We start from the raw sequence: 25,623 nt of genomic DNA on the forward strand, positions 1-25,623 counted from the left end.
CCAAAACGTTATTCTTCTCCTCAAGGAAAAAGGTCGCAGAGTCTAGAACGATATTTCATTATCTCCAATTTTATTGATTCTGAGCAGTAGTAATACTACTGTGTTTGGATCTCAAAGCATTCTTGTTTTTCCTTCTCCAGATAAAAAACATTTCTCATTAACCTGGACATTATTTTTCCTTCTTTAAGAATTTTACAAATCAGGGTAGAAACACTGGGCACATATGCACGATTTTGTAAGGTACATCCTTCTTGCTGATAGCCAAGAACTACATTGCCTTAGTAATCACCCTCCTGTCTCTTTAACAAACTGAAAGGGAGGAGGAGGCGGGCCTCCGCGGCGGCGGCGGTTCTGATTGGCTCTCCCGTCCGGAAGTGGGCGGTGAAAACGACGCCTCAGTGTTTGGTCCGGGGCCGGAGGAGGGTTTCGGGCTGCCGCCTCGCCCGGGCTTTTAGTTCGGGGTCTTGGGGGTGCAAAACGGGTCCCGTTCGTTGCGGTGGGTTCCGAGCGCTGTCGGCCCTGTGGCGGCGGTGCCCGGTCTCTGAGCGTGGGCTGCGGGGGGCCCCGGGGCCCCTGGGGCCGCGGACCCCGCCGGGGGCCCGAGCGGCCGGGCGTCCGGGGCGCCCCGCGCGGCGCGGCCGCCGCCCTGAGCCTCTCTCTCCCCTGTTCTGCAGGCTCGCCGCCGGCGTCATGGCGCAAAGGGCCTTCCCGAACCCCTACGCCGACTATAACAAATCCCTGGCCGAAGGCTACTTTGACGCCGCTGGGAGGGTGAGTGTGGGAGTCGCCGGGGCGCATCCCTCCCTACCCCACCCCGGCCCGGCCCGGCCCCAGGCCGAGGGAAGCTGGGGAACTGGGGGAGCTGGGTCGTGCTGCCCCCCCCCCCCCAGGCCCCAGGCCGAAGGAAGCTGAGGAAGCTGGGGAACTGGGTCGTGCTGCCCCCCCCCCCCAGGCCCCAGGCCGAAGGAAGCTGGGGAACTGGGGGAGCTGGGTCGTGCTGCCCCCCCCCCCAGGCCCCAGGCCGAGGGAAGCTGGGGAACTGGGGGAGCTGGGTCGTGCTGCCCCCCCCCAGGCCCCAGGCCGAAGGAAGCTGGGGAAGCTGGGGAACTGGGTCGTGCTGCCCCCCCCCCCCCAGGCCGAGGGAAGCTGGGGAACTGGGTCGTGCTGCCCCCCCCCAGGCCCCAGGCCGAGGGAAGCTGGGGAACTGGGGGAGCTGGGTCGTGCTGCCCCCCCCCCAGGCCCCAGGCCGAGGGAAGCTGGGGAAGCTGGGGAACTGGGTCGTGCTGCCCCCCCCCCCCAGGCCGAGGGAAGCTGGGGAACTGGGTCGTGCTGCCCCCCTCCCCCCCAGGCCGAGGGAAGCTGGGGAACTGGGGGAGCTGGGTCGTGCTGCCCCCCCCCCCCAGGCCCCAGGCCGAAGGAAGCTGGGGAACTGGGGGAGCTGGGTCGTGCTGCCCCCCCCCCCCAGGCCCCAGGCCGAGGGAAGCTGGGGAACTGGGTCGTGCTGCCCCCCCCCCCCCCAGGCCGAAGGAAGCTGGGGGAACTGGGGAAGCTGGGGAATGGGTCGTGCTGCCCCCCTCCCCCAGGCCGAAGGAAGCTGGGGAACTGGGGAAGCTGGGGAACTGGGTCGTGCTGCCCCCCTCCCCCCCCCCAGGCCGAAGGAAGCTGGGGGAACTGGGGAAGCTGGGGAACTGGGTCGTGCTGCCCCCCCCCCCACCAGGCCCAAGGAAGCTGGGGGAACTGGGGAAGCTGGGGAATGGGTCGGGCTGCCCCCCCCCCCCCAGGCCGAAGGAAGCTGGGGAACTGGGGAAACTGGGTCGTGCTGCCCCCCTCCTCCCCCCCACACACACACCTGCCTCTCCTCCAAAATACGTGACAGAGAGAAACATGGGAATTACTTTAACTGGGTAGAAGACATGTCAAAAAATTAAGCCTGCGCTCCACCCCGGGGGTCTTAGTAGCGACTGGAAGAAGTAACTTCGGAACAGACGTGATAACGCCTGGAATTGCACTTCGGAGATGGCTTTTGGGGAGATGTGAGGAGCCCCGGTGCCAGTCGGTGGTGTCAGGTTCTGCCTTCCTGATTTCACACCTTGGGGACAGGGGGAGTCCCGAGAGCACAGAGGGGGGGGGGGGCATCTTTGAACCGACCATGAGGAGAGGGATGGGGGAGATAAGCCTGGAGTTCTTTGTTGCCTAGTCACTCCTCCCCAAAGCAGGGGGGTGGGGGGAAGGGAGTGGGGTGGGGAGGTAGCAAGTTCTGCATTTGGAAAGAAAACCTGGATGTAATAATACCAGGATCCAGTTCACCCATGCTTGTTTGTGAATGTAGCAGTTAAGACAGAATACACTTTTTTTTTTCTTTTTTCTGTTTTTTTCGGTAGTGGGACTTGAACTCTCGGCCTGGGCGCTGTCCCTCTCAGCTCTTCAACTCAAAGCAAGCACTCTGCCACTTGAGCCACAGCACCACTAACAGTCTTCTGGTGGTTTATTGGAGATGAATCTCATGGACTTTCCTGCTCCGCCTGGCTTTGAACCACGATCCTCAGATCTCAGCCTCCTGAGTAGCTAGGATTACAGGCGTGAGCCACCAGCACCCAGCTCAGAATAAATACACTTTTTAAAAAAACCCAAATACCTAGTTTTGAGAAATCCTGAGTTCAGTTGGAAGAATGCATGCACATTTTTTTTTTAAAGTTCGTGTATTCCAAATTTGTCATACAAAAAGCATTTCAGCCAAGCACCAGTGGCTCACACCTTAATCCTAGCTACTCAGGAGGCTGAGTAGAGTTCTAAGCCCTGGCAGAAAAATCCATGAGACTCTTCAGTTAACCACCAAAAGCCAGAAGTGTAGGTGTGGCTCAAGTGGTAGAGCATCAGCGTTAAGGGAAAAAGCTTACTAACAACACCCAGGCCTTGAGTTCAAATCTCCTAAGGCACAAAAATAAAGCATTTCACATGCAATATAATATAGATTTGATGTATGTCAAGTTAACTTTCTGTGTTTCTTATGCCTTCCTCCCTATAAACACTTGCTATTTTAGATTAAATTAGGTCAGTAATGCAGGTAGGAGGAATTAGCATTCCCATTTGGTGATAGAGATTATTACAGAGCACTGGGGTTTGAATTCAGGGCTTTGTGCTTGCTAGGTAGGCTTTCCTACCAGTTAAACCACACCCCCAGACCCCTTCTGATATTTAAAGACCAATGTTGAACTGCTCAAACAAAGTTTTGTGGTGGTTTTTTGTTTTGTTAAATTGTCCATTTGGGCTTGCATTTTGCCTACTTCTGCAGATCCCAGAGCTGAGGTAGATGTCTGGTCTTGTTGGAGCAGGAGGTGCTGCTTCATGCTCGCTTGGCTGAGAAAACACTTGAGGGTGTGTCCAGATGACAGTACCTTTCAACACAATGTAGCTCATTCTTTAGGCTGCCAATAAATTCATGCATTTTACATATTTAATTCAACAGGGAAAAAATGACATAAATCTAAACTCTGATTCCCAAAATGCTAATGCAATGTAATATGTAATATAGCTTAGGACAGGTCCTACCAAGAATCTATCATACCAGTTCATATCCTAGAGATCTGTCCACTTTAATATGTTAGCACAGAGATCTCAATTAGGAACTGAATTGTTTTCTAGCACCCATCAGGAAAAGGGGGGCTTTTAGAGACTCTTCTCCTTATTGCTAGAGTTTGAATGATTTGGCGGTCTGCCACAGGTAATCAATATTCTCAGGCAGGTCACCTTTATTAAGTGTATTATATGCCAGCAGAAAGTAACTCGCCTGAGGCCGAGCTGCTTTCGTTATTCCTGGCCTCTTGAAGTCAGGCCAGGCAAGCTGATAAATTATACATGATGGATGTGTGCAAAGACTGCTCGTTCTCATATGGATCCATATCCTCTGTCTACCTGAAATTCACAGACTTTCATATGAAGATTGAAGTACACTCTATCTTGCTACACAGATCTTCAGGTGTTGTTGCAGCTTAACCTGTAGGCAGAAATTGTCAAATGATGAGGAAGTGTGTGTCAAATAGTACAGCTTCTTCCTTACACTGTGTCTCAGCACACACCTAGATACAGTGGAAAGTCTGACTTACTTGCTTAAGAATGCTCCTCGGAGTAAATCTCTGGGTTTTTTTTTTTTCAAATTATTTCTGTTAATTCCAATATTGCTGTTTTCATTGTTTTTCAATGTTAGGATGCTCCTTTAAAAAAAAATGTGCTGGGTACCAGTGCTAAAATCTGTAATTCTAGCTACTCAGGAGGCTGAAATCTGAGAATCCAGGTTTGAATCCCGTCTGGGCAAGCAAGTCCATGAGACTGTATGTCCAATTAAGCACCAAGAAAGCTAAAAGTGGTAGAGCACTAGCCTTCAGCACAAAAGCTCAGGGATAGGGCCAGTCTCTTGAGTTCAAGCCCCAGGACAGGCAACCCTCCTACCTCCACCCCATGAGATCTGATATATTTGAGAATCACAAGTCAGTTCCTAAAATGATGGATACATTAAAGTGACTTTTTATAACAGCTGATGATTCATTTTTGGACAGAACTTTAAAAGTATTTTTTTTTTCTAATACCTTTAGGGAGGAGATGCCTGTAGGAACATATCAATTGAGTGAGGGGAAGAGGCCAGTCTAGTGTGTTCTCAGTCCACAGCCAAATTCTTAGTTGTCATGAACTTTGTAGGCTGCTAAAGAATAGTAAAAAATGTCAATATCACTGAATGAGACAGATCTGCAGCACAATCTCATTTAATCCTCAAAACATCTTTTGAATTGGTAGGGCAGATGTTGTTATTCTGACTTTGTGAGAGTCATTGAAGCATGAAGAAGTTAGAAGGGGAGCAGAATCACTAGCCTAATAACAAAGCTGATTAGGCAGTGTTTAGCAGCTCTTCCTTTTGACAGGCGTTGTATGGGGTGTGAGTTTTTGGTTTTAGGTTTGATGTTCTTTCCACTCTGCTTGAGGGTCATAATCTATGTAAATTTGTTTTACTTCTTTATTTTATTTTTTGTTGGTCATAGGGCCTGGGTGCTGTCCCTGAGCTTTTTGGTTCAAGGCTAGTTCTCTACCACTTTGAGCCACAGCACCGTTTCCTTCCTTTTTTTTTTTTTAATGCTACTTTAATTTTTGGTTTTTAAAGCTTGTCTAGTTTTGAAAATTATAATACCAATTACAGTGTTGCTTTAGAAGATTAATATTACTGCTGGAATCAATGGCTTGAAAACATCAAATATCTTTTATGCTTCATTTAATAAGCTAATTTCTTCTTTTTTTAGACAGGGTCTCTCCATGTAGCTCAGGATGGCTCAAATTTGTGATTCTACTGTCTCTACATCCTGAAGGCTAGGATTACAGGTGTTGCACAGGCCCAGATCAAAAGAACATTTAAAATTTTACTTAAATGGGTTATATATACTCCTCAAGGTAGAAAACTTTAGTTTTTGCCTTGAGTGGAATTTTTTAAAACCATAATAGTGTTTTTAAGTTTTATTCACTGTACTGTCCCTACTTGTCCAGTTATTCCAGGCAGAGATCTGGCCTTCATAAAAATGAAGTATGGTGGCCTTTTTTTCCCCTCTCTCATTTCTTTTCCCTTCATGTTTACAGCTGACCCCTGAGTTCTCACAGCGCTTGACCTGTAAGATTCGAGAACTCCTTCAGCAAATGGAGAAAGGCCTCAAGTCAGCAGACCCTCGGGATGGCACTGGTTACACGGGCTGGGCAGGTATGCCATGTGTGCTGACTGTGAGTTAGGGTGAGCATTGTACATGAGAGCCAAAGCAGAGCCTTCCAGGGCTGTGCACTGCATGTAGCAACATGTGCTCTGATGCTTCTGCACGTGAGTCACTTCTCCCACTCAGCCGTTCACTTTCTTGGTTATTTACAGGGCCCTAAATAAAAGGCAAGGTAAGCATACTGTGGTATTTGTGCCTGACTGTGCCCATGAGAAAAAAATGATTTTCACCATTATGTAGTTCATTGGAATTTCAGTGGGAAGAATTAGAAAGGACTGTAAACAACCAGTGCCTAAAGCTAGTAAGAGGACTTATTGTCAGGAAGTAAAACTGTCTGCAGGTGTATATTTTTAAACAGTTGCCCCATAACAGTGATCAGTAGAGAAGCACAGGATAAAGGTATCAGTGCTGTGAACTAATCCTTCCCGACAGTCACTGTTGGTTGCTTGTCACTTGCTATTACCAGTCCTGGCCATTCAGTTCTTGGGGCAACTTTGGGAAGAAATAGTCAATTGTTGTCCAAAAAAAAAAAGGAAAACTGAAGAACTATTAGTTTAAATAGTGTAGAGAAAAAAAAAAATCAATCTTATAATTTCTCTCTCTCTTTTTTTTTTTTTCCAGCCCTAGAGCTTGAACCCAGGGCCTAGGTGCTGTCTCTGAGCTTTTGTGCTCAAGGCTAGTGCTATACCACTTGAGCCACCACTCTACTTCCAGCTTTTTTGGTACTTAATTGTAGATAAGAGTCTCACACACTTTGCTTCCCAGGCTGCTTTTGAACCATGATCCTCAGATCTTGGTTTCCCAAGTATGTAGGATTATGAGCATGCACTTCAAGTGCTTAGCTGCCATACATCTCCTTCCTCCCTCCCTCCCTTCCTCCCTTCCTCCCTCCCTTCTTTCCTTCTTTCCTCCTTCCTTCCCTCCTTCTCATTCTCTCGTTCTTTCTTTCTCTCTTTCTTTCTTTCTGTCAGTCCAGGGCTTGAACTCACAGTCTGAGCACTGTCCCTGAGCTTCTTTTACTCAAAGCCAGCACTGTACCACTTGAGCCACAGCACCACCTCCAGCCTTCTCTGTTTATGTTATACTGAGAAATCGAACCCAGGACTTCATGCATGCTAGGCAAGCACTACCACCAAGCCACATTCCCAGACCACCCATATAATCTTAAAGGACCATCTAGCATCTCACAGTGTTCCACACTTTGACAAATGGGAAGGAAGAACAAATTCACAGTTTAAGGTCTCTGAATCAGATTTGAAGCCCTAGTGCCTGCCATTAAAATGCAGGTTCCTGGATCTCACAGCAGAGCTTTTGATTCAGGAGATCATAAATTGGACTTGGAAACGAGACTTGGAATTGGGGCTTGAAACCAGCCAGGGCACTGTCTCTGAGCTCTTTTGCTCAAGGCTAGCACTCTGCCACTTAGAGTCACAGCTCCACTCCTATTTTTTGAGTAGTTAATTGGAGATGAGTATCTCATGGGTACTTTTTTGCCTGGGCTAACTTTGAATTGAGATCCTCATATCTCAGTCTTGTGAGTAGCTAGGATTACAGGCGTGAGCCACTGGTACCTTGCTTCAGAAATCATTTTAGAAGCAGCAGCAGATCTGAAATAGACAATAATCTAGCATCTGTAGTTTAAGAGCTTCTTTCTGAGAGACTGTACTAATTTCTTTCTTTCTTTCTTTCCTTCCTTCCTTCATTCTTTCCTTCCTTTTTTTTGGTTATGTTGCTTGAACTCTGGGGTTGGGCACTGTCTCTGAGCTCAAGGCTAGTGCTCTACCAGTTTGAGCCACGTTGCCACTTCCAGTTTTGTGGTGGTTAATTGGAAATAAGAGTGTCACAAACTTTTCTGCCTGGGCTGGTTCTGAACTGTGAGACTTCAGATCTTAGCCTCCTGAGTAGCTAGGATTACAGGCATGTAAGATTACAAAGCCTGGCACCAGGCTATGCACTCATTTATTAACAGTCCTCCTTGTTATAACAAGTGATTATCAGGATATTTTACCTTGTAGGGATGGGAAAGGCAGATAAAACCTGTAAAATCATAATCTTAGGAACTTTAATGTCAGCATTTTATATAAGAAGACTGTAAAACTTAGTTTTATGATTTTTGTGTCTTGTAGTTTAAACACAGAAATGTTGAGAGTAAATGGAAGTATTTTATTTCAAGAAGAGTTATCAGATCTATTATCTCCAGTATTGTAGATATAATGTAATTGGTAGATTAATCCCATTAGTGAACTATTCTTTATTTTATAATTGTACAACTTGAACAAAATGGGACAAATGCACAATTGTCTTTAGCTTACTGCTGCATTATCTATAATTCATAAGGCCCAGACTTAAAGAATTTTTTTCCTAATATATTTGGAGGTTTTAGCATATTATCCTTGGCTAAATACAAAGACAGAGAGGAAGGGGAGGAGAGAGAGACTCAAAAAGTTTAAAACAGAGGCCTAGATTTAATTCTAGAACAAAAAAAAGAATGATTTGTACCCCTAAGCCATCCATTTAGATGAGCTTAGATTATCCCTTATTATAAGATACCCAGCTTCAGGGGTAAACAAATAGTGATTGATCTCAAATTGGCATTTGTAGTTTGACAATGTCAGGAAAAGCAATCCATCAGTCTCTAATGCTAGTTGAAAAGCTGACAGTTGAGTTTTCTTCAGAAAAACAAAATAATTTTTGCTCCAAAGTAAAATACATATTTGTTTGTTTGAACTTTGGGCTGTATGAATTTTTGGCACCATCTCTTCTAAGTGCCAATACCTTTCTCCTTAGCTGTCTGTGACACTCACTGCTGTCTCTGAGAACAGCTTATGCACAAGAGTCTGAAGCAAACTGGCACAATAAGCAGTTTAGGATGTCTTCAGCTGCCGTTTGTTTTATACTGTTAACACAAAGGCTTATAGATAAATTTGCTAATGGCTTTTCAGGCAAGGTTCCTAATGTCCTTAATCAAACATTGTTAAAAAGTCCATGTTTCCACGTGAACTAGACTGTCTTCTCCGTGTTTTGTTTTGTTTTGTCAGTTGTAGGGCTTGAACTCTGGAACTGGGCGCTGTCCCTCAGCTCTTCAGCTCAAGGCTAGCACTCTACCACTTGAGTCACAGTGCCACTTCGTTTTTCTGAGTGTTTTTTTGGAGATAAGAGTCTCATGGACTTTGAACCATGATCCTCAGATCTCCTCCTGAGTAGCTAGGATTACATGTGTGAGCCACTGGTTCCTGACTCCTCCGTGTTTTGATATGCAAAGTTCTACCACGTGTCAGTGTTCAGACAGTCTAACTGGCTCAAATACAGCTCTGAGTTTCATAAGAAACTAACAGTGGGGCTGGGAAGGTGGCTCAGTGGTAGAGCGCTTGCCTTGCATGCCTGAGGCCCTGGGTTCGATTCCTCAGCACCACATAAGCAACAAGAAAAAAAGCCGGAAGTGGCACTGTGGCTCAAGTGGTAGAGAGGTAGCCTTGAGCTGAAGAGCTGAGGGACAGCGCCCGGGCCCAGAGTTCAGGCCTCACAACCGGACCAAAAAAAAAAAACAAACAGTGAGTTAGCCACTGGAAGGATAGTCCTAATACCTTTTCCTTTTAGGGTATAGCCTACCACTACTGTCTGTTCATCATTGCAATTTTATTGCCAAATAAAAATACATGGAATTATATATCAAATATTCATATAATGATGTGTGTATTTTGTTTTTATGTGTACATGCCACGTTGTCTTTTCATTTCTTTTTTGAAATGACTTGAAGGATTTTATTTTGTGTGTGTATGTGTGTGTGTATGCATATGCATACACACACCCCTACTGGGGCTTGAACTCAGCTTGTGCATTGTTCCTTAGCTTTTTTACTTAAGAGTAGTACTCTCGAACTACAGCTCCACTTCTTGTGTTTTGGTGCTTAATTGGAGATAAGAGCCTCACAGTCTTTCCTGTCCAGGCTAGCTTCAATCTATATTCGTCAGATCTCAGCCTCCTCAGCAGCTTAGATTACAGGTCTGAGCCACTGGTTCACACTGATACTATACTAACTAACTTTATCATCTTACTTGTTATGTCTCAGCTTCAGTAGTACCATAGTCTGACATCTAAGAGAATGATAATTTGGAATAGGATTGTTCCAAATAACCCAAATGTACAAATTTTGGGGAGGAAGAAGGATGATAGGTATAGGTTTAAACAAAGTTTAAAGAAAGCAAATAAAACTGTGTTACACAGTACTTTCTGCTCACTTTTCAAACCATTTTTACAGTTGAAACTCTCTTGGCTAGCACAGAGGCTGTGACGAAAGGATGTGATTAGAATTGAGATATATGCTACACCTACGAGTTTTAATGGTGTAATACCAAAACCTGTATCTCTGTTCAGAACAGAAAAACAAAGGGGAGACAGGCGGGGGGAGGGACTGTGGGAGAAAATGACAAGAACTGTACTAATTTCCTTATGTAACCGTAACCCCTGTGTACATAACCTTTACAATAAAAGAACAGAAAATGCCCTATCCCTGGAAAGAAAAAGAGGCAAGACTTTTTAAACTCCAAAGCTGTCTCATATCGTCATTATTGCCATAAATCCCACTGGTCTCTCTTGGTAATTCAGGAGTAAGATGTTGTAATTAGTCAAATTTTCAGGCACTAGTTGAGAGTTAGCAAGTTAATGCTCTATACCATTGTTCAGGAAAAGATTTCAGCAATTTAATAACATACATTAAATGAATTTTGGTTTCCAAAGGAATGTAGATCTATCACTTTGCAGTTTCAGATGGTGAGTGTGGAAGAACAGGGGTAAAGATGAAGGTACACATCCGGTTATTCTTCCTGTGGTATGGGAGTGACAGGAGGAAGAATGCATGTGCACATAGAACAGGCTCTATCCCCAGAGCTTTGCATTATTCACTATTATAAACCTTGATAACTCCGTGGCCTAGCTAGGATTTTCATCTCCTTTCCATAGGGAAGAAAAGGGGATGCAAAGCTGAACAACTCACTTAAGACTGCACAGCTAGTAAGTGACAAAGCTAGGCCTCAATCCCAATAATCCTGGCTTTGGCTTGGACATAAAATAAACCCTAAGAAACTTATGGCCATTTGCAATCAGGTAAATGAACTCTCCAGTATTCTTTTGTAGAAGAACTTTTCTCCCTTCCTAATCCTGCACTAATACATTCAATGTAGTTTCAGTATAGGAAATTAATTGGTCCAAGACAGAAGATTTTCCCCTTAATTGCTTATATTTGAAAAGGCTTGTTGAGCTTCTCAAATGAATTATCATCCATAGTCTGAAATCACGTGGTAGCTCTTACAGCTGTTCATAAGTGATATCTTAAATGAACCGCCTCAGTTATTTTCACCAAGATCCTCTTTTACAAAATTTAGTACATTGCAGCCAACGTAATCCATCATTGATATTGATGTATGGCATGCCAACAGTAAGCAGTGAGTTGTGTGTTTTGCCTTAATCCCTTCCCCCCGCTGATTTGCCGGAGTTTTTACACAGTGCACTCACAGCTTGAGGAGCAGAGGAAGCATTGTGATTGTTTAGGCGTGGTGCTCCATCAGGAACTCTTCTATGTGACTGTGCATGTGGCAGCAGATGGTGCAGAAGAATAGCAGATGTGGAGGCTCCTGAGAATCACCTCCCACACTCAGCTTCTGTGTGGATCTCAGTGGGCTCTGTGGAGACCTCAGCAGATAACAGCACCACGTGTCATTGAGCTGTACTGAGTTTGCTTCCAGGTAAAATGGTAGGTCTTAGGACAGGAAGGGAGAAGATTTTTTAAATCTTCTCACAATGGAAAGCACAAAAACACCATTAAGGAATTATTGCAAGGAATTAAATGAGCTGGTGATACGTTCTTGAGTTAGAAATACACATTTACTAGAAAAGATTGCTTCTCTTCAAGATAACATAGTAGAAAAGTCAAGTAAACCCAAGGGATGGCTGATTTTGCTAGTGTTTTGAAGAAGAAATAAATGAAGGGAAATGCTAGTCCTTATTTAATTGTATTTCCGCCCCCACTGTCAACTCTGATGATTCCTCAGGAAAAATTATCATCACCTCACACTTTAAAAACAAAACATGCTCACACAGGACCACAGGGGCTTTGGTTCTAAAAGACGTGACCCAAGCTCCCATAACCTGTTCACAAAGTTAATGAGGCTAAGATTGGCATGTGTTTCCTCTTTTCAAGTATTAGATAACATTTTAAATAAGAGGGTATGCAGTGTCATCTCCAGAGTAGTATTAACTTGCACTCTAAATGCAAGCCATTCCAGTGTTTCAGGATGCTCCTCTGATCTGCCAAATGTGTCGTCTGCGAGCTGCTGCATTAGCATGCAGGTCTTAGTTCTTGCTGACACCAGATTTATTTGAAAGGAGCCATTCTGGCCAGATGTCTTGTCTTTGCAATTTGATCTCTCCTGGTAAGTAGCTGCATACCAGAGCTATCACTGCAGTATGTAATTCGAGCCCTGACCCCATGTCCTTCACTTCCACGAGAAGCACCTGTCCCTTACAGCCATCCTGTCAGGGCAATGGAAGGAATGAGATGCTTAGATCTTGTTCACTAGAGCCCTTCACATTGACCACTAAGTAGCGGACTGTGCCTAACACATGACCTGCTGCCTTTCTGAGTGCACTTTATACACGCACCCTACCTTAAACTACTAAGACATGGGCTTGAAACAAATGTGGGGTATAGGTGTCACCAGTGTAAAAGAAGCAGATGAAAGTATTTGCATAGAGATCAGAGGAAATGGCAGAAGAGAAAGAACACACATCTAAGCAATGTAACCTTTATAGACATCATCAAGAAGGCTGCAGCTGTGTCTGTCATTTTCATTCCAGTCACTTCAGCACTTGGCACAATGCCAAGTCCATAGTTGCACTTCATAAGTGTTTGGTGAGTGAGTGAATGAGTGAATGAAGAGGAAGTGCTCCACCATTATGACTATTAGCTACCACCTAGGCAAGCCAAAATCAGTAACTTAAAACTAGATGGAATAGGGCAAAGATGGGAATTCAACTCATATTTCATACGTATTCATATGTAAGTCAGTGAATTACATCTGTCCAGTCTCTGATCCAATGAGAGTGAACACAGAAACTAGAACATTTTATAACATTGGCTTTATGACTGGTAAAGTGGGATATGGTATACATTAGTTAGACCTAAGCATAAAGTACAGTTCCTCTTTCTCCTCCCCCACCCTTCAATCTGAACTTACCTCTCCAGAAGCAAGCAGATTATCCAGACAGCCACATGTGTAAGGCTCTGTGGGAAACAGGGAAGAAATGAAGAGGTAGAGCCTGCAGGCAGTGCAGGCTGTAAGAAAGCTGATTAGCATGACCTCAGATATCAGAGAAGCCAGAGAAAGAGAGAGAGAGAGAGACAGGCATGTAGAAAGAATGAGATTATGATTCATTCTCTACTCTGTCCCTTTATGTCAGGGAACAGGGACAGGGCCCAGTGAGGTTCCTAGTCTAATTAGTCTAATTTAATAGGGCTGGCACTTACTAAGCTGTTGCTGCATGCCAGGGACTATGTAGTGTGATTCACAACATGATTTTCGGTAGCCACTGTTACTTCCAACTTACCAACGATGCTGCTCAGGCACTTTGAGGTTTAATGAATGGGCTAGGATCACACACTAGTGAGTGGCAGAGGTAGCCTTCAGTTCCCATGCAGAGAGCCCATGCTTTTACTGATGTGCTAAATGGTTTGTCTCCTGTGCCTAGAGTTGAGTAAGACTCGACAGTACTTCTCTCTGTAGCATAGAGCTGTAGGTTGCAGGGTACTGAGGAAAAGAGGTGGAAAGTAGAAAAGTAGAATGTCTTTTCCTTAAATCCCTTTTCCTATTACATATCTGGAAATTGATAAAAGAGAAGGGCACATCTTTGGAATGCTGGTATTCCCCCTTTCTTTTCCATTTCTTTGGAATAGTAGTATTTGTTTGGAATAGTATTAAGTCATGACCCGTTTACTTCCCTAATTGCCTGTCTTAAAAGCCCAGGAATCCAGGCGCTGGTGGCTCATGCCTGTAATACTCGCTACTCAGGAGGCTGAGATCTGAGGATGACAGCTCGAAGCCAACCAGGCAGGAATGTTTGTGAGACTCTTATCTCCAATTAACCACCAGAAAATAGGAAGTGGCGCTGGGGCTCCAGTGGTATAGTGTTAGCTTTGCACTGAAGAGCTCAGGCCCAAGGTTCAAGTCCCACAACTGAGAAATAAAAAGGCTCGGGCAAATTTGGAAAGCCAGTAGCTCATGGTGCTCAACTTCAGTCAGATAGTTGAGCAGATGCCCTAGTCAGGCTTGGAAGGAGTAGAAATGCATGTGTCCAAACATTCACACACAAAATGAGGAAAACGTACTTTTTTTTTTGCTATTACCGGGGTTTGAACCTAGCACCTCAAGCCTCCCCAATTTGTCCAGTTGACTGATGCTCTACCACTTGAGACAAGGTGACTTTTTGCTGATTAATGGGAGATAAAGTCTCATGGATATTCTGCCTAGGCTGACTTCAAATTACATTCCTTCATGTATGTTTTTGGAGTAGCTAGGATTACAAGAGTGAGCCCCTTGGTATCTGGCTAGAAGCAGTACTGGAAAAAAATAACAAACTGGAAACAGATTTTTATTTGTTTTATTTTTGTTTTTGTGCTGGCACTGGGCTTGAACTCAGGGCCTGAGTGCTATCCTTTAGTACTTCCCACTCGAGGCTGGCACACCACCTACCATCTGAGCCTTGGCTCCACTTTATTTTTTCCTGCCTGGACTGCCTTTGAACTGTGATCCTCAGATCTCAGCCTCCTGAGTAGTTAAGATAACAGATGTGAGCCACCAACTCCCAGCCTTGGCAACAATGCTCTCAATGGCATAATGGATGGCACCAACGTGATACAGGTCATCACACTACATAGGGTTAATCAGAGAAAAAACTCACTTGAAGAGACTAGACATAATTGAGCTTTTAAAGTTTCTGTGAAGGAACAGTTAATTTAAACTTAGATTGAAACACCCCATCGCACTCCTTTTGGAAGTGCCTGAGTTTCAAAACTACTGATACTAGCTGAACACCTCCCTCCAGTGGCTCCAACAGGTCTAAAATTCTTTGTGCTAGCCTGCTTCAAAGGACTCTTCCAAACCCCCAACTGCACGGCATCGTCTTAACAGAGCTGAAGGATTGTGGCAGAAGTTTATGTCACTGTCAATTGGCAGTAAAGTGAATAAGAACTATGAAGGAGTAGTCTTTACAATGTAGAATGAGAGAAGTGTTTTGAGAGGTTCATATGTCTGCTGAGATTTTATCATCTTTGTATTCATTTGAGACACAGCTAGGTCTTGATTGGTCAAAATGAATAGGACTAATGATCCCCCAGAAATTCAAAGCCTCAGTATTAATTACTTCCCAACAGCTGGCTGTATTTAGAGTACTGCTGGGGATAAGTAGCTGAGTAAGGAAATTTCAGATTTAGAAGTGTCCCTGAACAGTTTCCCCTCCCTACCCGTAATAGGAACTATAGGAGGAAAAAGAATAGAACAATCTGGTTCAGAGCTTTCATGCTGAAAGTGAGTTGTCTGTCTCTTCTAGAAAAATTTTGTTGTGCTCACAGCATATCGTTTTCTTTTCAAGTGGATTAGTTATCGACATTTCAGAACCCAAGATTGCAAGGAAGAAATGTGAGAGTTCCAGAGTGGAAAATGTCTCACACAGGAGAGAATCTCTCTCGGGTCTTCTGAGCAGTACTGTTCTTAGCACATTCTGCAATCATGGATATGGTCCTCTGCTCTCCACTGCAGCAGCCACTGGCCACATGTGGCTGTTGAGCAGTTCAAATATGGCTATTGTGGCTGAGAAATTAAATTTAAAATTTCTATCTACTTTGTTTTGTGCCATTATCAGAGCTTGAACTCAGAGCTTTGAGCCCTTTCTTCCCAGCAAGGCTCCAAACCAAGATCCTCCCATTTCAGTTAGGATCATACATGTGAGCCACTAGTGCCAGTTTAATGTACTTTTAATTTTCTGCAGATAATGATAAAGAATCAGAGGATATGATATAGTATATGTCAGGGCTTCTGGCTAGTCAGGCTACCAATGAAATGACTAGTAGATTCTTTTTGTTTTGTGTTAATGAAAACAGCTCTCAGGGGGTAGACAAATGAACAGAGGAAGGGGGAAGAATGCAGTCATAAAATTAAATACATATCCTGGGCGGGGGGAGGATGGGAAGGGATGGGAAGGGGAAACAAAGGAGGAGGCTACTACGATGCTTGATAAGAAATGTACTCATTATCTTGCCCATGTAATTGTAACCCCTCTGTACAGTATTTTCACAATAAAAAAATTAAATACATATCCTATAAAATTAAGAAAAGGAAGGGAAAGGATGTTAAAGAAAACCAAGGACTAGATGGCAACACACACACACACACAAACACACACACACACACACCACAAAAAAAGCAACTCACACCCACACATATATCACCTTTTAGTCCAGCTGCTCCTGAAATACATTGAGAATTGGTGACTACCTCATGTAACAAAGAAACAAGATAGCATCCCAAATATTTTGCTTGCCACCTTTTTTTTTTTTTATCACCTTTATTGACTTTAGGATTCATAGAAAAATAATGTCCAGTCAGATTTCACGTTACTCATTTCTGGTCATATCTCTTTGGGATTCTTTTCACTTCTAAGATATGTCCCTTTGACTAAGTCACACATGTGGACAAGTCTATAAGACAGAGCCATTCAGAGCAGGAACTCGGCTTTCATAGCCTGATCACAGTAGTCATCATGGAATGGACCAAATCAGAAAATGAACAATAATTAACTTCAAATTCTGTATTAGAGAAAATGTTAACATATTAACATGGCTAACCAGATTCAGAAAAAGGAGGCTTTTAAGTTTTCAATTCTAAAATCGAAAATAATTTGGAGCTTTTTTTCTTTTTGGACAGTTGTAGGACTTGAACTCGGGCATTGTTCCTGAGCCTCTTTGTGTTCAAGGATAGCGCTCTACCACTTGAACCACAGTGCCACTTCTAATTTTTGAGTAGTTAATTGGAGATAAGAGTCTCACGGGGACTTTTCTGCCTCAGCTGGCTTGGAACCTCTATCATCAGATAGCAGCTTCCTGAGTAGCTAGGACTACAGGCGGAGCTACCAGTGCCCAGGTGGAGCATTTTTTTTTTAAATAATTAAAACTAATCAGAATTTACATCTCATTGAAACCTTTTCTGTTCTGGAAGAAGAGGTAAAAATAGAAGAAAGAAGTACATCTCTGTTACTATAGGTTTCTTGCTTAGCAAATACTGTATGAGGAAATTTTATCAAATATTCACTTTAGCCTGGGAATGCATCTTAAAACAGTGTTTGCCACATTTTAAAGAAATAGCATTTCTGGGCTGGGAAGGTGGCTTAGTAGTAGAGCGCTTGCCTTGCATGCAGGAGGCCCTGGGTTCGATTCCTCAGCACCACATAAGCAGGGGAAAAAAATCTGGAAGTGGTGCTGTAGCTCAAGTGGTAGAGTGCTAGCCTTGAGCTGAAGAGCTGAGGGACAGCGCCCAGACCCAGAATTCAGGCCCATGACTGGACCCCCCCCCCAAAAAAAAGAAATAGCATTTTCTATCACAAAAAGAAGAAAATAAGAAAAATTACATCATTCTGCGTCAGCCCTCCTGTACTTGCTGTATCCTAGAAGTATGTTTTCTCGTCTTATTTTTTTCTTTTTTTCACATCTTATTAAGTGTCCTTTAGAGACTGGAATTGTGTTTGGACGTGAGTTCCTCCAACTCATTCACTGTAGCGCTATTGAGCACCTCTGCCTCGTGTTCCTTGTACTCCTAATGCATGCTCCTAACGGTCCTCCTACACCTGCCCTGCATACATTCATTCTGTCCCTCCCATAGTTAAAGTACTGCATTTGAAGTGAAACCAAAATCAGGCTGAAAGGACTCTATATGTTCTAGCTTCTTCTGCTTCTCTAGCTTTGAAAAGACTTCAGTTCTTCAGGATTAGTCTTAACCAATGTGGCACAGTACAATTGAAATAACAGTGACTTTAACACAACGGGAGTTTAGTTCTCTCTTGTGTAAGTAGGTAAACTGGTACTTTCTTCTTGATGCTTCACCATCATGATCACTTCCAGCTCATGGTCTGAAATGGCAGCTCCAGTATTCTGGCAAGGAGGAAACGAGAAAGAGGAAGAAAAAGCAAGTCCCTTCTCTTCAAGGACACTTCCAAAGTTGTCCTTGTTATTCTGTATGTATCCCTTGGTAAGAGCATAGGCATAGGCTATAATACAGATTCTTCTGCCCTGTGCTCAGCCAAAAGCCCCAGCATTGTTGCTGAGGGAAAACTAGCTGGAAGTCCCTATCACAGGAGCCAAGTCATGCCAGAGTAGAATGTGAATCAGAAATGTCTGACATAGAAAAGTCAGCAAATAACGCATAAGCATTTCCCTAGACACATAGAGGCAAGTAAGGGGAAGGGAGCGAAGTCATGGAACACAGCTACTGTTTTCCATGTAGAGCATAAGTGATACAAATTACATATCAGGGCATTTTAGTGGCTGGTGGAGGCTGCTGACCTGTGATCTTGGTTCTTGGTTCCTCCCTTAACAGCTATCTTTAAGCCTTTGCTTCTTAGGCAAAGGTGATGTTTTAGGTATGAAGATTGTCAAGAGCTAGATGACCATAGGATCAAGGACAGGACATTTGGCCACAGGCAGTTTCTCGTTTTTTCCTAGTATTGAATTAGTGTTGCTAGGGCATGAAAGTCTTACTATCCTTGCCTGGTCTGTGCTGTGTGTATGTCCAAGCATCCGTCTCCTTCTCGCCCACAGTGCTGTGGCAGGAAGGTACATCTGGTGAGCTGCAGCCCGCAGAAGGCCCCTTAGATAGAATATAATCAACCCAAGCTCAGAATGCAAGGACCCAGAGAAATGGAACCTATTCATCTGGAATCCTGGGAAGTTTTCTGCTGTCAAAGAGGAAAAAATAAAAAGCACAGCGAAATATTGTGAGACTTCAGAATGATTACATTTGTTCATAGGAAATACATCAAATCTTTGCATTGTTAGTCTTAATAAGTTTTGTTATTAAATATTTACCCCAAGAAGAATTTATTTTTATCTTGAGCAATGAAAGTCTAAGGAGGAAAATAGCGGGCTTGTATCTAATCACTTTTTATTTTCTCAGATCTCGGTCATGTCATTATCTCGGTGCTTACATAACTTAATGAGTGGAGTTCAAGCAGTACTGGGAATAGGAGGGAAAAATGAAGGGTAACAATTTAAATGGATAGCCAGCAAATGTGTGATATGGATGGAGATGAAGCCTATTAAGGACCCAATTCTGAAAGAAGCTCTTGACATTGATCATTTGTGAAAAGGAGATTTTTTTTTCCTTTGCCACATATGTGATTCTGTACACTTGTCTAGAAACCTTAAGCATCAGGCACATCTGATCCTCAGCTTATGGAATTACTAACACCCAGCCACTTTGAAAAAGCAGACAAGGTTATTAACTTTGGCAGGAAATGAAAATTTGGCTTTAATATACACGTGAAATTGAATTGTCTGTAGCACAAAGCTTTGGAGATTACCATGCAAAATGAGAAAACTATCTAAATTTAAAATTGTCCTCAGTACAGTGAAAAGTAATTTTTGCAGACTGCATTTTTACTGCATTGAAATCCATGAAGAGATTGGCTCTATTAATTTAGATTTAAACAGAGGCTCTGTGTCTTCTAAAAATGGTAAATGAGATGGAAAATGTACTTGAAGAGGAAAAAAGGGTTTCGGAAATGCTGCAGGCAGCAGACTCCCTTCCCACATCCTTGAAGCTGGGACAGTCGTTGGCTTGGGAGAGAAGGTTCTCCACTGTGACAGGCATTCGCAGGGAGGACAGACAATACCTCAGTCACACAGTGCAGGCTTCAGGAGGACAGAAGCAAATCCAGTGAAAAGCACAGCAGAAGTTCACTGACAATTTTTACATTACAGATACCCAAGTGGTTGGATCTTTGAAACTAAAGACAAATCAAATATATTTTCTGAGATGTCAAATAACTTATTTATAATCCCGGTCTAGAAGGATAAGAGGGTATGGAATTTGGTTACACAAACACCTCCTCACACACACAAAAATGTTACCTTAGCTGGGAGCCAGTGGCTCAGGCCTGTAATCCTAGCTACTCAAGGGGCTGAGATCTGAGGATCGAGGTTCAAAGCCAGCCTAGGCAGGAAAGTCTGTGAGACTCATCTCCAATTAACCACCATAAAACCAGAAGTGGTGCTGTGGCTCAAGAAGTAGCAGCGCTCAGGCCCAGAGTTCAAGCCCCACAACCAAAAAGAGAACAAAAAACAAAAACAAACAAAAAAAAACCTTTTGTTACGATAAGGAGAAGCAGTGTTTCTCATTCCCTAATCTGCATTTAGTCACAAAGATAAAACATTTCTTATTTATGATTAAATAGGTGTTTTATTAAATGGCTGACTGTTTATTTGGACCTGATACTTTAAATAACCATCAAGAAAAGTATGTTGGACCGGGGATGAGACTCAGTGATAAAAGTGCTTGCCTAGGAGCACCAACAATGCAACAATGCAAAGCCTATAATCTTAGCCATTCAGGAGACTGAGATCTGAGGACTGAGGTTTTAAGCCCAGACAAAAAGTCTGTGATATTCTAATCTCTTTCTTTCCTCTTTTTTTTTTTTTTTTTGTCAGTCATGGGGCTTGAACTCTAAGCCTAAGTGCTGTCCCTCAGCTCTTCAGCTGAAGGCTAGCGCTCTACTACTTGAGCCACTAAGCCACTTCCAGTTTTCTTAGTGGTTTATTGGAGATGAGAGTCTCACAGACTTTCCTGCCCTGGGCTGGCTTTGAACCTGATCCTCAGATCTTAGCCTCCAGAATAGCTAGGATTTCAGGCGTGAGCCACCATTACCCGGCTCCCTGAGCTTCTTTTGCTCAAGACTAGAACTCTACCACTTGAGCTACAATACCACTTCCAGCTTTTTCTATGTATGTGGTACGGAGAAGTTGTACCCACAGCTTCATGCATGCTAGGCAAGCACTCTACTACTAAGCCACATTCCCAGCCCTCTAATCTCTAATTAACCACCAAAAAGATGAAAGAGATGCTATCGCAAGTGGTAAATCCTCAGCCTTGAACAGAAAAATCATTGTACAGAGTCTAGGCCCTGAGTTCAAGCCCCAGAAACAGCACCAAGAAAAAAAAATTACATAGACACAATAGCCAAGTGTGGGCGGAGTGGGAGGGGAAGATAACTAAAAATGGGCCAAAGTCTCAGACCCCTTATTATTTAATAGCATTATAGTTATGAGGAAACTGAGTAAACAGGTAAGTGATTACCTATGCCTTGTTTTTAGAGCTGCTTAACCACAACTGAGCCTAGCTAGTCACTGGAACTTCCACATTTATGCATTTGGATAAATGCTGAGGAGGTTTATTACCAGAGTAATAAATCCAGCTATCCTTTCTCTATTTAACATTGCTTTCCTTTTGCTTCCTAGGGATTGCGCTGCTTTACTTACATCTCTATGAGGTGTTCGGGGACCCTGCCTACCTGCAGATGGCTCATGGCCACGTCAAGCAAAGCCTAAACTGTCTGAGCAAGCGCTCCATCACCTTCCTGTGTGGGGACGCGGGGCCCCTGGCCGTGGCTGCTGTGCTCTATCACAAGATGAACAGCGACAAGCAGGCAGAGGACTGCATCACACGGTATTCTTGTTTCTTCATCAGGGTTATTTCCTCGCTGTCATTCTGCTTGCTGCATATATTAGCAAAAGAACATTCTAGTCAGTTTACTTTTCTCTCAGCAGACAAATCTTACGCATTTTATCAGTTCTCATTCCTGTGTTACAGTTAAGGAACAACCATCATAATCCCTATTTTATTAGAAGCTATGAGACACTATTCTGTTTGAGGTTAAGCATTAGTTCAGTAACAAGCAAGATCAAACACCTAATCACGTGGTCATTAATCCATAGGGCTCCTTAGAATCAGAATCAGAGTGAATGCAATTCCCTTGCCATGGGGCAGCTGGGGGAGGCCTCAGCACACTGAGAGAGACCGCAAACCCATTCAACACTGCCTTTCTTAGCCTGGCGTACACTGTCCACCAGACCGCATAAATTGAGGAATGACTACACATGTGTGCACATAAACTACATAGATGTCTTTTCTAGTTTGTCGTGCCTTCTTGCGAATTATAGCTAGAAGTGTAGTTGTCATGCAGCTCGACAGACCGGATGCAGATCTAGCTTTGCTCCCACTGATCACCTTAGCTCTGAAAAGTAGATGGGCAACTCCAGAACATTCCAGTGGTGACTCTGAGTGTACATGCTTTCTGATGCTCATTGTCTTCCTTATAATTGACTGCTAGAAGAGCACTATCATTACAGATGGAGTGTGTTGAGGATGCTACTTGGTTAGTCTTAAGCAACTTGCCTTCTCTATTTATGGGTTCACACCCACAGATTTAGCCAAACATGGATCCAACATTAGAAAACCCTGTATTGGTACTGGAACTTGTACACACCTCAATATTATTTCCTAAACAATATAACTGTTTATATAACACCTACATGTATTAAGTTTTGTAAATAGTCTAGAGAGAACTTACATGATATGGGGCATTTGCATGTATTATATGCTAATAGGTCATTCTATACGGGGACTCGAGTGTCCACTGGGAAGGCTGACTGCTCTGTGTGGAAGTGTGTATTTTATCACATTTTTAAAGTTATCATGGTTATGGTTTAACCCCAGGTATATATGTATAATCTGCATATGCAAATTATCCCACCTCTCTCAGTTTTTTCCCCATACAATGATAATATTTTCTTTTTATAACTTCTTTTTCGTTTTTTTTTTCTTTTCTTTCCTTTTTTTTTTTTTTTTGTCAGTCCTAGGGCTTGAACTCGGTCTGGGCACTGTCTCTGAGCTTCTTTTGTTCAAAGCTAGCACTCTACCACTTGAGCCACAGTGCCACCTCTGGCTTTTTCTGTTTATGTGGTACTGAGGAACCAAACCCAGGGCTTCATACATGCTAGACAAGCACTCTACCACTGAGCCATATTCTCAGCCCCCCATCTGAGTTTTTAAATTTCATTTTTCAATAATTGGTATTGAATTGGTCTTCAATAATTCTTCTATAAATTTGTAACCCATCAATAGTTTGTATGCCTAACAAAAATTGAGGTTTCAACAATTATTTTTATTTTTTTATTTTTTGGGTCCAGTCATGGGGCCTGAACTCTGGGCCTGGGTGCTGTCCCTCAGCTCTTCAGCTCAAGGCTAGCACTCTACCACTTGAGCCACAGCACCACTTCCAGCTTTTTTCTTTTTGCTTATGTGGTGCTGAGGAATCAAACCCAGGGCCTCAGGCATGCAAGGCAAGCACTCTACCACTGAGCCACCTTCCCAGCCCCTCAACAATTATTTTTATAAAATAGGGAAATAAAAACACAAGATGACTGGGATATTTTAGACTGACCAATTCTGTTTATTGATGTAGTATTTATTTCTTGATCCTGTCTGATCAAGGGGCTTGGGCACTGTCCCTTAGCTTATCTTGCCCAAGGCTAGCACTCTACCACTTGAGCCACAGTTCCGCTTCCAGCTTTTTCTGTTCATGTGGTACTGAGAAGCACTCTACCACTAAGCCACCTTCCAAGCTCTGGAATGTTTTTGGTTTGTTTTCTTTATAATCACAAATTTGAGTTTCAGAATCCAAGGGGGCCTTTGAAGCCATCAAAAGTCCAATAATTAGCCTGTCACCAGAGTCTCACACCTAACGTCATCATACTCAGGAGTCTGCGATCTGAAGATTACAGTTCAAACCAGCTCAGGCAGAAAAGTCTGAGACCTGTATCTCCAGTAAACGACTTAAATAATAATAAGTTTTAAAAAGCCAAAAGTTTAGGTATGGCTCAAGTGGTAGAGTACTAGCCTTGAGCAAAACAAAGCAGAGAAAGTATCCAGGCCCCAAATTCAAGTTCCAGGAGCAGCACACACAAAAATAAAAGTCCAAGCCTTAGAGAAAGACACTGAAATCAAAAAATGAATGTTTCCTTTGGAAGAATTTCTTTCTTTCTTTATTTTTTTTGTTGGTTATGGGGCCTGAACTCTGGGCCTGGGCACTGTCCCTCAGCTCTTCAGCTCAAAGCTACCACTTAAGCCACAGTACCACTTCAAGCTTTTTCCGCTTCTGTGGTCCTTTTTCTGCTTATTTGGTGCCAAGGAATTGAACCCAGGGCCTCTTGCATGCAAGGCAAGAACTCTACCACTGAGCCACCTTCCTAGCCCCTGGAAGAGGTTCCTTAACCATGAGCCCCTGAGAATTTTGACTTCTGGACTAGATAACACCCCCAAATTACTTCCAGTGTGGAAATAGCATTTCTGCTTTCCTTGGAGAAGTCTTTGACTCTTGGACTCCCCAAAAGATATGTGTGTGGGGTGTGTGTGTGTGTGTGTGTGTGTGTGTGTGTGTGTGTGTGTGTGTGTGTGTGTGTGTGTGTGTGTGTGTGTGTGTGTGACTGTGTGTGTGTGTGTGTGTGTGTGTGTGTGTAAATAGCATTTCTGCTTTCCTTGGAGAAGTCTTTGACTCTTGGACTCCCCAAAAGATGTGTGTGTGTGTGTGTGTGTGTGTGTGTGTGTGTGTGTGTGTGTGTGCATTTGTATTCAGGGTGTGTGTGTGTGTGTGTGTGTGTGTGCATTTGTATTCAGGTTCTCCTGCAAATGGCCAGGGCATATAGCAGCACATAGCTCTAGATATTTCTACTGCATGATAATACATATCATGTCCCATGCCACTGTTTGCTACACTGTTTTCTACACAGAGGTACATGTGCTACAACACAGATAGAGCATTGCATGTTTTGTACCCAATTAGAGGATCACCTTGACATATACACTGCTTTGGGGCCAATACTTAGAATGACAAGAGAGGTTAAACATTTCTGTTGTGTTTAACCTCTCTCCTTATAGTGCACAGGTCAGACAAGCACTTTTTTTTTTTGGTTGGTTGTGGGGCTTGAACTTGGGGCCTGAGTATTGTACCTGAGCTATTCAGCTCAAGGCTAGTGAGCTACCACTTTGAGCCACAGCGCCACTTCTGGTTTTCTGGCTTTTTGGAGATAAGAGTCTCACTTCTGGAGATAAGAATCTCACTTTTTTTAAGTCTCACTGGCTTTGAACTGCAATCCTCAGATCTCAGCTTCCTGAGCAGCTAGGTTTAGTTGTGAGCCACCAGCACTCAGCAGATAAGCACTTCTTTATCTTTGGTTTTCTAGTATTAAAAACCTTTTGATAGAATACAGAGCAAAAACCTCTCCTAGTCACAAGCACTCTGGGGATAAATATTGCTAAGAATTGGACAGTACTCCCATTTACAATGTCTCTATTCTTCCTCTAGTAGTATTCCAGGGCCTTGTTTAACTCATCTAAAGATTGGTTGCTATTAATATCAACCAATCAAAGCAAATAAACTGAGCTGCAGTGATATACTTGTGGGTTTGAGAACTTTTGAACACACATAAAACAACCATTAGAATGTATCAGTGCTAGCAGTTCTTTATTTTGAAGATGTAGCTTGGAAAAGATTCCATCAGGAGCCCTACCTTTTTTTTGGGGGGGGGGGGGGTCCTGTCTTGAGGCCTGAACTCTGGGCCTGGGCGCTGTCCTTCAGCTCAAGGCGCTCTACCACTTGAGCCACAGCGGCTTTTTTCTTTTTGCTTATGTGGTGCTGAGGAATCGAACCCAGGGCCTCAAGCATGCAAGGCAAGCGCTCTACCACTGAGCCACCTTCCCAGCCTCGTGGAGCCCTACCTTTAATG

General features: G+C 43.4%; 1 protein-coding gene across 2 annotated transcripts in view; it reads left to right on the forward strand.

Annotated features, from left to right (window-relative positions):
- Positions 1-414: 414 nt before the first annotated feature.
- Lancl1 (LanC like 1) overlaps positions 415-25,623 on the forward strand; it is a 36,653-nt gene continuing 11,444 nt past the window's right edge. Inside the window, exons 1-4 of one of the 2 annotated variants that reach the window (XM_042679150.1) lie at positions 415-496; positions 675-771; positions 5,617-5,734; positions 21,298-21,505. In XM_042679150.1, the coding sequence (XP_042535084.1) occupies positions 691-771; positions 5,617-5,734; positions 21,298-21,505 (407 nt within the window). In that variant the 5' untranslated portion in view covers positions 415-496; positions 675-690. Of the gene's footprint in view, positions 497-639; positions 772-5,616; positions 5,735-21,297; positions 21,506-25,623 lie in introns of those variants that run through there. The other variant, XM_042679151.1, reaches the window with a different exon arrangement.

This window comes from Dipodomys spectabilis, unplaced genomic scaffold, assembly GCF_019054845.1.
Source record: "Dipodomys spectabilis isolate Male_0828 unplaced genomic scaffold, ASM1905484v1 ptg000051l, whole genome shotgun sequence".
NCBI classification, from domain to species: domain Eukaryota; kingdom Metazoa; phylum Chordata; class Mammalia; order Rodentia; family Heteromyidae; genus Dipodomys; species Dipodomys spectabilis.